Raw genomic sequence first — 13,256 nt, 5'->3', positions numbered from 1 at the left:
ATTAATTAGTGAAACTGATTTTCAATTAGTGAAGGGTAAAATAGTATATTTATATGACGATATTTACACCCTTGAAAATTTTGGGGGGCAAACAAAATTGGATGGCCCCCAATTGGAAGTTATGGCCCCCAATTAAACTAGGCTGTGTAAGCTTTGTGAAACACCAACCTATGAGTAAACCTCAACAAGGAAGAAACAATGTTTCCTTTCCTGGTTCCACAATAACATGGGACGGGTTTCTTTTCTGTATATTGATGAACACAGGTTTCTGAAGCTGAAAAACAAGCATCTCTTTCGATGTCGCACAACATGTTTCAAACCATTACGACTTTTCCCTCAATTTCTTTACATAAATGTCTATCAAACAATCAGGAGGTAAAAGCTAAGCAAAGAAGCAACACAGTAAAAAAAAAAAAAAAACATTGTCAGGCTAATATCTGGAATTACATGATTAAATTATCAGAAATAGCCTTTAAGAAAATAATGTTTTGAGCCAATATTGTATTATTAAGGCCCGACTCAGTTTCAAAAAAAGAAGGCCTGTACAGCCTAAAACCATGTTTCTTATTTGCAAGACAACTAGAAGAGACTTTTTCCTCAGCCAGAAGCAGTCTTCTTTTGTTGGAAAATGACAGCGTAAACTGGAACAGCCACACCAACGGCAAAGCAAGCAAACACAAAAGAACTCATCTTCAGTTTCTGATGCTTCATCCTATCCAAGTTATACATGTGTTTGGCATGAAGGTAGTACTCGGCGTCATTCCCATGTGCATGTCCACCCATCTTTTTCACTCCAGTAGAGTGGAATCCACGGTTAACTGATCAAACACAATTTAGACTGATAATGGTAAGTAGGGTCACACGGTACAAGTAGATACGATCATCTCGCATTATAAACAAAATCATAATAAGAAGAACGGACAAGAGTTAAAAATAAACGTAAAACTGGTTGGAGAAGAAAATGTGAACAATAATTTATCATTCCCACGTAAGAACAATAATACTGTACAATTGCTTTGTTGAAATACAGAATGATGTTCCAATACAAAAGCAGCACAATTATGCCAACCATTGAAAACACGTGTGCACTTGAATAGTGGTAGATGATACGCATGATGCATCAGACGCAACAAATTGATTTTTCACCAACAGACACAGCAAAATCGTCGATTAGTGAATAAAGAAGTACCAACTATTCGTTCAAAATGCCAAAGCCCATCACTACCATGTCAAGAATAAAATCCAACTATACCAATAATCTTTTAGAACTACAAGTAGCAGTGGCAATTTATAATGAAACCACAAGTATGTATTACAAGCAAACCTAGCATAGCAACAACATCACTCCCATACATATGTAAAATTTACTCCAGCTCCACTACTGTCAACAGCAAATCCAGAATATTTGCTCGTTCTACAGTAATTTATAGATTAAGCAAATATTGGTCTATGCTCCTAAGTTTCAATAGATTTTGGTGCAACTGCTTTGGTGCTACCAGGAGTGTTCCACCAAAAGGGTAACATTTTTCCCCAGCCGATACCACTACCAGGGAACTCTCTTTCACCTTTTTCATAACCCAAAACTAAAGAAACATACAGCATGAAATCTAATAAATGAGGTCCTTACAAGGACTCGTCCGTATGAAACATTTTAACAGCTGTATCGGCACACAACATAACATGAAAACCATATATCTACTACAGTGTGACAAGGAGTACCCTAGACACCACAATACTCACGATATGAAATATTAACATCACCCTCCTTGGAAAACGCTAATCATTAAAATCCACAGCTCATTTTGATATAGTGGTTACTGTGTTGGATTAGAATCAGAGAGACTTAACAGTCAACAACAAGTGATTGTACAAAAATCCAACACCACAAACGAAAAATACCCAAACTGGATTGTAAGATGTCACTAAACAGTAAATACACGCCTTTACAGATGTGAGATAATCAGAAATGAAAAGAGAAAAAAACTTATCAAAGTACAGAAATTTAAAACGAATCAATCAAGAGAGGTCAATAAAGAAGCGGGAACTCTTTAATCACAATTACGACAAATTAGAATAAATAGGGGCACCCAATACAATCATGTTGGTATATACAATAAAAATGTAAAGGAAAATAATAAGAGTGAGCATTGTTAAAATTCAATGTATAACTGGTTGCAGACGACGATCCATGGTAACAATATTACTGTTCATTTATTTCTATTATTTTTTCCAAAAGCAATGGATGCTAGTTGACTGATACAGAGTTCAATAATCATGTGAACCGACCAGAGCAGTAACATCCTCTAAACAGAGTTCAATAAACACAAACTATATTATAATAACAGCTGCAAAAGAACCCTGCAGTGAACAACAGTAGATGGTATGCATCAGAAGCCGCAAATCGTTATTCACTAATAGACACAATGGAATCATTAGTCGGACTATTAAGTTTTCCCTAGCCACACGAATCCTTCTGACCAAACTAAGAGGTAGCTCTCACTCTGCCTTTTCTAGATTAAAAGAAACTAAAATGAATAAATACAATGACAATCTTATAACTGTGAGTCCTAATGAAGACCAATATTATGAGTTCTAATAACCTCACACAGCAATCTACAGAAAATGAACTGTGAGTCCTAATGAGACCAATAAACCTTTTCAATACACAGCACACCAAGTAAAGCTTTAAATCTACAGAAAATGAACTAAAGTTTGACATCAGCATCCAACACAAGAAGAAAAATCCCTAAACTCCACAACAATTATGTCCGTGAAATGAAATATTAACATCACCCTTACAGGTGACTGTCGCCAGATATGAGGGTTACCAAACCCACAGTATTCAGACAAATCCCTGATGCCCAACAGTATTAGAAATGCAAAATACCAAAAATCGGAATTATTAGATTCATCACTGTCTATCGGATGTTATATGCTCAAAAATGAAATAAAGAAAATCGATCCGACTATAGAGATGTACAAAAATGTTGTGACCATGAAACAAAAAATGAATCGATCTATGAAGATTAATAAAAATAAAAAGGGGGAAATCCTGATAAGGAAGAGAAGAGTGACCTGATTTTGAGAGGAGTGATTCAGAAGAAGTGAGCAATTTCATGCCAGATCTCAATCCGGTGTTTAAAGCCATAGCCGTGATAATCTTTCTTCTCTGTGTGTGTAGAGCTCGGGGTTTCAGATGAATTCTTTGTGCCCTAAACTTGAGCCAGAGAAGACCTAATAAAACTAAGTGTGTTGTACTTGCTGTGACGCGCCCTATTGTAAGCTATTTTTTCTGTCGTACACGTGTTACTTCAGACGGAAACCGAAACATAGTATATCCTATGGCTTATTCATTAACAGCACGTTTCAAGGAATTGGATGCTCGGTAATCCAATTCCTAGGAAATGCACCTAATTCTTTGAACCGAACGGCGCAAATGAATTTTTTGTAATTGAAATTATAATTCCTAGAAATTCAATTTCCTCCAAAATAGTAGATTTTTATTGCATTGGTACAATAGCGCAATGGAATTGGATTCCGGAATACAAATATAATTGAATTACCTCAACCGAGCATGAATTTCTAGGAACTGAATCAAATTTTTTGGAATCCAATCCCAAGAATTGGTTTAACCCGTAATTGAATTCTTAGGTTTCCAATTCTCCCAAACGAAACAAGTTGTAATATTAATACAGAACTAGTCATAAAAACCCAAGGTGACCAAACTTATGATACAAAAACCCCGTTCAAATATTGGGAACCATTAAAACTTCGTCTTAAACAAAATTGATACAAAAAACCCGAAATTTTAAAATTTGATACAAAAACCCCAAATTTCAAAATTGGTTTCATCAAATTTTATGATGAAACCAAAATTGGTTTTATCAAATTTTATGATGAAACCAATTTTGATTTCATCAAATTTTTTGGGGTTTTTGTGTTACTTTTGTTTTTTTTGGTTTTTGTGTTACTTTTGTTTTGATGGGTTTTTTATAGATGAATAGTGACACCTTTGGGGTAATAACTCGCGGACCGAATTTAATACAAGAGTTGCTTTGCATATTCTACGGCCCTATTATTCGATAAAACAAGTTTTTATAAGAGTTACCAAATCTGCCCCCTCTTGCAGCGGTATTCAGAAAATCCAAAAGTCTAAGTGGAGTTAGGCCGTTAGATCTCCCATCTCTAAGGCTTAACTCCGAAATATCCGAAAAAGATTCACTTCACAGCTATTCTACACACCGTTGGATTTTTTCGTTTTTATTAACCGTTAGATTTTCCTCTTTCCGTAATTTATAGAAAAGTACCCCTTGTACATAACTCACCCAACACGATTTTCTTTGTTCTTTCTTTCACGAGTTTTTTTTCCTCCCTTAACTCGATGTTTCTTATAGAAAAGATGATTTCTTTATCGTCTAATTGTACGGATTCTTCTAACCGTGCGCTGGTAACACTATGTGCATATCTCTTTTATGATTTTTTGTTGGATTCGATCTCATATTAAATCCAACATTTTAAACAGAAATAGTCAATTTTCTCTTTTTTTGTTTCCTTTTTGTATATGGTTTTCCGATTTTGTATGTTTGTTGTAAGGTTAATCGGCAAAAGTATTACCAAGGAATAGGTTCTTTGGACGTTACTGAGGTGTTAGGGGCCTGTGATTTTATCAAAGAAGAATTTTAACGCAAAAGGTTGTTACTCATCAGCTGCGTTAATGCAGTTGAGATTCAACTATACCATACGCATACGTGTCGTCGCTGGAACGAGTACCATAAATGTGTGTTCAAATATCTTAACGTATGGGACAATATTGCTGAAATATTAGCTTATGAATGTGAAAGAAAAAATTGTTTGTTTTACTGGTGTGTTCGGATCAATTTTGTTGCAATGTCATAGCTCTCGGAAATGAAAAAGTAAGTGTCAAAAAACTTAATGTTTGTCGATGTGCAACGCACGTGCTCTCTACTTGTTTATATAAAATAAAATACTACAAGAGATATTAGAAATCCATGAGTATCCATTGCAATCTGATTTCTACAATCTTGTTCTCAGCTTCCTTTTGAGAATAGTTAATTTGCATATAATTAAGAGGGATATATGGAATTAGGTTAATACTGACTGACTATGCAGGTTGTTGCAGAGGAGCTAGAGGAATGGAGATTCCACAAGCAGACGCAAGGAACCCAAGGAACTTGGGCGGACTTGGGAAGTTTATTAATATGATAATAACAAATTTTAGTAATAATAAGATGTAATTGCTCTATTTATTTCAAATTTCTAATAAGTGAAGATTATTTACAATAATACTTGTATAAACTTTTTTCACATTGAATGACTAATGAGATAAATATAATTATTATTTTCATCATTAGATTTGAAGATAATATCTAAAATTACTCTAGATAGATAACAATACCAATTACTACCTCCGTTTCAAAATAATAGGCAGGTTTGTGTGTAAATTTACACACAAACATGTCTATTTTTTTTTTAGACGGAGGGAGTATAAAATAGTTTTATATAACTATATCATAGTTCTTCGGGTTGGGCGATTGCTTGGGTTATAAATATTTGTGCCCATGCTTTCCCAAATTTAACTCGGGTTTATAAAATTTGTGCCCAGGCTTGCCCAAAGTTTTGAAATATGTTGTCCATGTCCCCCTAAAGGTTAATAAAAACATAAGTTAAGACTATCAATAATGTTTATTTGATTTGATAAAGACCTTTACGATTGTATGTTTCGAGGTTAGTTTATCCTAGGTGTTGCATCTTTCTAATATTAATCAGAAATTCCTCCCCCTTCTCATACCAACTATCAGACTTTTATAGACTAGAAGATCATTCCTCCTTTATATTGCACACTACTCCATTTTTATGCTTGCATTCCATAGATCCTCTTTAAATTCAACTTCTTCTTTTGTCTAGTTTCTAGCTATTTAAATTTTTTCTTTCTCAATTTTCATCACAAAAACTCCAAGAAAACAACTTGTTTCCAACAAAAAAACTAAGAGAAAATCATCGACAACAAAAAAACTTAACCAGTCATTTACGTGTGTAAAACGTATTCTTATACTTCAAATTATGATACAAACTCATCTCTAACTACAATCTTTCAATTTCAATTAAGCTCTAAACCATGACAATAAGACTACAATAGTAAAACATACATCCCTGACCTAAATCTACATCATCATGGTTTTATTGTTACAAGATAATACAACTAGGTTTAAGGACTTACTTATATATTTACGCCAAAATCCAAGCTCCCATAGAGAAACTTGCAGAAATTTGAGAACTAAGGTTTAAAAGGAAAAGTTGGTTTATAGGGTTTTCTATTTGGATTGATAATCCCACTGGATGAAGAAACAACGATTATAAGGCATGAGTGGGTTTAATATCATGTGATTCCATTGTAATTTTATACAATTGTAGTCAAGCATAAAGATTAATCATAACCAAATTTGTCTATCATTACTTAAAACTAGCTACCACAAGCCTAATATCCAACCATTTTCAAAATTTAAAAATCGACTTCAACAGAAGTTCTAAATCATTAAATAAATCTAGTAACCAAACTACCAGATTAAACAAAATTAACTTCAACCAAAGGAAGTTTAACCGAATAACTTCTTAGAGGGAGGAAGGCGGGGGCTGGGGTGGGGCATTGTGAGATGCAAAGAAAAAACAATGATTTAAGTGGTTAATAAATTACTCAAAGGAAGAAAAAAAACAACTAAAAACATATACAAAACTAAAAATAAATAAATATTAAAAGCACATAGCAAAAAAAAAACAACTAAAAACACATACCAAAAGAAGTCGGATCAAAAATCAACTGGATTGGAAGCAGCATTTGGAACGGAATGAAGATAATAAGGGTTGCCTAAGTAACCCAAGGAATATCTCTAACTAGTTGCAGCTCAAAGGATTGAAACCAAAGTAATTAACATCCGATACTTCTCTGCAATTGCTCGAGTCATTGAGAGATTGATTAAAGCACCTCGTAAGATTGAAAAGATTGTAGATTTGACTCGAACTTTCTCAATAGGCGAATCCGAAACTTTCAACAACTCAGCTCCTTCTTTCTTAATCTTTTCATATCTACCCTTAAAAAGCTTCACCCTCTCTAACCTATCATAATTCGGGATTTCTAAATAATAATAATAATAAAAAAAAAAGATCTCAGCCCACATGTTTTAATTAACACCTTAACTTATTCTATTTTCTTATAAGAAAATTAACTTATTAAGCAAATTCTCAGTGTCATTCAAAATTTTTATACGGTCGTCGATTGCATTCTTCACGATAAAAGCAATCAACAAATTACACATGTCAAATATATATTTATAAATCAAAGGGGGTTAATAATTTATCAAAATAAATATACGAATATATCTTATTGCTCCTTCATCTGTTTTCAGCAATACCCAACTGAGCTTTCATTTGGTTTTCATCAGTAACAAATTTAGCATCATTATTGACGATAATTTTACAACTTCTTAGATTCAAGGTGGTGACATACTCGCAACAAAACAAAACATAAAACATCTATAAAAAAAAAGATAAATAATCATTGTTAATTAAATAAAATAAAAGTTTTAAATTTATTAAAATGATCATTCGTTGAAATGGATCGGAACTCAAACCCGCCTTAACTTTTCCTACCACTCCATCGAGAGTGGTTTTTTTATAATCAACTATACGGCTTTCTACATTTGAAACTTTTGTCGAATCACAAGAGGATTTAGCAATATTAAACAAGTATTGTAATTGAGATTGAATTTTGCACTTATTGACCCCAATCAAAGTAAAAGAGATCACTATGTCAAGTCTAGACAACAAAAATATAATAATAAATCAATAAAAAAGATTCCATCTTTACAAAACACTTCGTCTTTACTTTATATATATATATATATATATATATATATATATATATATATATATATATATGATATACAATTAAGAACGGGGAAACAAAGTGCATTTCTCAACTTCATAACTCGGTGACATACTCATGCACAAAAAAACAGAAAACATCTATCAAAACGAAAAAAAACAAACAAACATAAACATTGTTAATTAAATAAGAAAAAAATAAAATTTATTGCGCCGATCATTCGTGAAACTGAATCGGAATTCAAACTCGCCTCAACTTTTCTATCACTCTATCGAGAGTTTTTTTTTTAATCATCTAAACGACTTTCTACATTTGAATTTTTTGTCGAATCACAAGTGGATTTAAGAATATTGAACAGGTATTGTAATTGAGATTGAACTTTTCTCTTATTAACCCCGATCAACGTAAAAGAGATCACTATGTCAAGTCTAGACAACAAAAATATATTAATAAAAGAAATAAAAAAGCACTATATCTTTATAAAACACTCCATCTTTACTTTATACATATATATTTTAAGGATATACAATTAAGAACTGGGAAAAAATATGCATTTATCAACTTCATAACTTGGTGACATACTCATGTACAACAAAACATAAAACATCTATCAAAACGGGAAAAAACAAACAAACATAAACTTGTTAATTAAATAAGAAAAAGGTTTTAAATTTATTACACCGATCATTCGTTAAACTTAGTCGGAACTCAAACTCGCCTCAACTTTTTCTACCACTCCATCGTAAATTGCATTGGGATTATCATAATTTTGATACTCATGTTTTTCGCTGCCGCACCTGAAACATACCCTACCTTTCTTCCCTGGCATTAGGTAGTAAGGATAACGCTTATCGTGCTCTCTTTCCCCAAACCATATACTTGTTGGATCTTTATCCACGATACCACCTGGACACCACTTATCCTTATAATCCTTAACATATTCTTCATCAACTGCAACTTGAGATAATCTATTAGCTATCCAGTTGAGTTCTCTTGGAATACAAACAAACAACAAAATTAATCCTTTCCTCCAAAATTTATTCACAGCCAACTCAATGATCTACCTTGCTATTTTTTGTATTTAACATGATACCTCATATCCCCACTAAGTATCGATAACTGTTGCACATTCACATGCGATTGTTAAACCATTGTATTCCTCTGATTTAACACGTTTCATGATTGTTCGAACTGCTATGAATTCCCACATTGTGGTATCTCTTTTGCCTTAAAATTTCATAAAAAAACTAGAAAAGATAATGGTTGCTGCCTTGTCACGCATTAATGTGCCGAAACCAACTTTCTTCATCTTAGAATTACGTGATTTAGGAGCAGCAGAATCAAAATGACCTTCATCTTAGTATTATATAATTGATTTACAAGAGACACCCCCAACTACCACCATTACCTTCTTTCCATTTTCTTCTGGTCTTTATGGATATTTAGAAATGAGCTGATATACCGCCAAAAACAAGCAACACCAGAAGACATTTTAACATGTGAGGTAAATCAAAAACATGAGTACACTTAGACAAAGGAGACCCTACCTTCTGTGACGTTCCACCAATTAATATCCCATCAAGTGGCATAAGAACAACAACGACCATCTCGGTGGGATGGTCCATCCCTAACATGTATTGGATTAAGATCAAAAAAAATGGGGCTTCTAGGAGACACTCTGGAATTGCAGGCGCAGGTTTCATCTGCAAGGATTCAAACTGTTGAAACTCGGGCCATGTTAATGGCATCCAAAACCGCGACAAAAAGACATATAACGCCACTATTTACCCCTTTGAATATTAGTTGTTAAAAGTTAATGGTTGAAATTAAGATCGGTAGACGGTGAGGTTTGGTATCTCGAATTGTGCTCATTTTTAGTAGGAATGTAGAGTCTTATAAGAAGAACATATCATCAAAATATTAGATTTAAATTCATTATCTTATGAGTTTAGCAGAGAAAATGACTCAGATCATGTATGATAGTGTCCATGTAAGAGTGTCCATGAATTTTCCCTCAATAATAATAATATTTTTTTTTGGTTACCCAAAATAAATAAATTGATATTTTCAAATCAAAACTCATCTTCGAAATGTGACAAAACAATAGTTGGGAGCCTAGTAACAAGTTGAGCCCCGACTCCCTTTTGAATAGCTACACCTAATCTATGAAAAAGAAAATTGTCAACCTTAAAATTAACATCCTGTATAATATATTAATTTTAGGGTCGTGCTATCACACACGGTCGCACGAGAGACTTTTATGAGCTAGCAACTTAGGAACCGTTAGATCGGGTGAAATCTCATTATCTTGATTTTTGTTTTATTGTTCCAGCTGGCAACAACTGTGAAAAACATATATAATTTTTAATACATCCTTAAACTTAATTTACATTTATTAAGTACTTCATTTGAATTTCGCTCAGATTCCCTTCCACTTGTTCCCGACGGATGACATGAAAAATTAACTTAACTAGGATACTTCTTCCAGAACATATTCTACTCATTGGTTAACTTTGATCAAGTGAGACAAGTTTCCATAGGTAGACGGAGACACAAAATCTGAATGAGTAATTAAGTTCTAGTAACAATACACTTATAGGAGATGTTACTTGGGGAAACAAGTTTATGATTGTGTTCTTCCACAATACGAGACACAACCAATCTGTCATTTTTCTTCTTTATCATCATCACTGCTTTGCAATCTGTCCTCACATCGGCTTGCTGCCTTTTTCTTTCTTCCACATGCTTAGCTCTACGGTCTCTCAGTCCTTAACGTGAACAACAAAATGTGCGCCCTATCACTTCAAAAGGCTCAACCTTAAACTTATTTGTAGAGTGCCAACGAATACTAAATCCAGTTTTACCTGCAAACCGATTATAGAAAAAATATGCATCATTTTGAGATTTAAACTCTTTTCCAACATACGAGTAGACACTGTTTAGTTCTTTTTCCGTCAGTTCTTTTGCGTTGTTTGCTGTAATCACCGCACTCTAAAATCCATTTTTTTTCTCCATCGGAGGTCCTTTTAAGGAAGACAAAGACATCTATAGAGGTTGTAGTTTTTTTAAATTAAAATAAGGACTTGTTCTAAATTAAAATCCATAACAGTTGTACATTCATGATGGACGGATAAAAAGAAAGATATATTCGAATCTAACGGTTCCTAAGTTGCTAGCTCATAAAAGTCTCCCGCGCGACGATGTGTGATACACGACCCTTAATTTTGAAGTCTATTATTGGGGCGTCACATTCCAATAGAGGGGCTTCACTAATAGGACAAAAATAGGTCACTGGTTAGTAATTTCAAAATCCCCTTATCTTAATATTTTTCTAAATGGCTAAAAAAACCCTGTTTAATTAATTTTAATCATTTAATTGGATTAATTATTAGACTAAGAAAGATTAGTGATTTTGATATATAATTAGAGATAAAAAAAATTAGAGTTAGTATTCTGGGTTTTTGAGAGAAGAGAAGTAGAAAAAAAGAAAGGAAAAAAATTCGGAAAAAACCCTAGATTTTTTACGGTTAGGTCGCAATGAACTCCAAACCGTAACTGAGGAATATTAGGAGCAACCCAGTTTAACCAGTTACGGTTGGGATTTAAAAAAAAAAACCGTAGGTTTGCTCACGGCCAGGTTTGATTGTAAACATAACTATTTTTCAAGATATGGTTCCTCTACTGATCTTCGTCTCCATCACTACCCTTCCTCTTTACTGTGTAATTGAGAAATTTACACAACAGGTAATAAGATTTATGTATTGGAAATGAACGAAGATCAAAGAACAGGTAATAATCAATAACTCTTCGTATTTCATTTTCATCAACATAACAGAAGTATCTGAAGTTCAAGAGATTTTTGTTTGAACCAGAATTGGTTGGAGGTTTTGGTCCAACCATATCCATGGATTCAAGGAACGGTAAAATAATCTCAAGAGTGCCTGTTAGTTAACATACGCGTTGCTCCGATTTGATCCATACATTCTTGCAAGCACCGGCATGGGTTGTATTTTGATATAATTCAGCTCAGCGTTTATGCATATTGCAAAAGAGATCCTTGTGGTTTCTCTCGATCCTTATTGGCCCCAGAGATTGTTTCTCCCTTTTTCTAAAAACAATGTTGGTGAATAAGGTTAGTTTCTTCACGCTTTTTTGGTTTCTCAGTATTTTGTGATCATCTTATAACTAGAATTAATTATCATCTACTCAATCCTCCTTGTTCATCTTTTAAGGACAATGTTTAAGAACTTTTTCATGTTGTTTTGAACGAAATTTGATAAAAACTCCTCATCTGAAATTCGCAAGAACAAATGGATATTCCCAACGAGAGAAGAATCCGAAAAGATCATGAGAACAAATGGATAAAACCTTCTCAAGACACGAAGAGCTTTAGTCATCGATTTCACTAGTTCAACTTCTATGTATGTTGCTGAGGCTTCAACTAAAATATATGAACCAGTAGGAGAGCGAGCAGCTAGGATATCATCGAAAAGATCAAATGATTCAACAAACTCAATAAACACATTATTGATATCCGTGAAAACCCTCTTTCGCCCCTCTGCTGAGCGTATGCAAGAGGCAACCAAAAACTGGCCAGCCTTGATAGCTAGTTTCTGCCTCCAGTCCCCGTAAACTTTCTTTTCCTTCTTGTTGCTTCCACATAAGGAAGAAACTTGTGAAAATATGATGAAATATTCCTCCACTGCAAATTTCAGGAGGGCCCATTAGAGGAGGACCTATGCAGTTACTGACCTCGGCATCTCTTTGAAGAAGAATAGGCACGAAAGAGGAATATGTCAAAAGTATCCCGGTCAACAACTTCAGCACAAAAACTGTCTTTGCAAAAGATGCAGAAGCTTCTTGGCCACTGAAACACTTGTCCGATGAAAGATTTGTTAGTAAATAAACTAGTCATGAAAAGAGACGTACTGATAAGAAAAACTAAAAAGACATTACGGTTAGCTGCATGTAACGAAGAATCCTAACTGTATATATTTACGGTTAGCTTCATGGGTCGAAACAAACCGTAAACAAATTACGGTTGGCTACTTACCAACAAAAACTAACCGTAATTTTGACCTTAGCAATTTAGTATAACTCCAGGATCTTTTACGGTTACTTAAAAAAAAACTAACAGTATTAAAATCACGGTTAGGTTTTATGAGACTCGAAATCAATCGTAAAGAAAATTTACGGTTAGAAAATTATACATTCCTAACCGTAACTGGTTTTACAAGCTTAATTTTCTACTTATATTTCAATAGATCAATCAAACAAAAACAGGGGAAGAAAAATAGATGGATGGGTTTATGTGGAGTCACACCTAACATAAACCATTGGGTGTGGTTGAGGAGTT

The 13,256-nt window shown here is 33.7% G+C and overlaps 1 protein-coding gene across 1 annotated transcript; it reads right to left on the bottom strand.

Annotated features, from left to right (window-relative positions):
- Positions 1-300: 300 nt before the first annotated feature.
- LOC113356189 lies at positions 301-3,257 on the bottom strand. The gene is made up of 2 exons (XM_026599242.1): positions 3,076-3,257; positions 301-818 (listed from the first exon to the last, which is right to left on the bottom strand). The coding sequence occupies exons 1-2, from the start codon at positions 3,146-3,148 to the stop codon at positions 598-600; spliced, it is 294 nt and encodes a 97-aa protein (XP_026455027.1). The 5' UTR covers positions 3,149-3,257; the 3' UTR covers positions 301-597.
- Between the last annotated feature and the right edge of the window lie 9,999 nt (positions 3,258-13,256).

Source organism: Papaver somniferum, chromosome 3 (assembly GCF_003573695.1).
Source record: "Papaver somniferum cultivar HN1 chromosome 3, ASM357369v1, whole genome shotgun sequence".
Lineage (NCBI taxonomy): Eukaryota > Viridiplantae > Streptophyta > Magnoliopsida > Ranunculales > Papaveraceae > Papaver > Papaver somniferum.
This window is presented reverse-complemented; position numbering and strand designations above follow the sequence as displayed.

What these genes read in the sequence shown, in the direction of transcription:
- LOC113356189 (XM_026599242.1), bottom strand. Translation starts at nt 3,148, where the DNA reads ATGGCTTTAAACACCGGATTGAGATCTGGCATGAAATTGCTCACTTCT. An exon ending in ATCACTCCTCTCAAAATCAG is followed by an intron (nt 819 to 3,075) that starts GTCACTCTTCTC and finishes GTGTTTGATCAG; the next exon opens with TTAACCGTGGATTCCACTCT.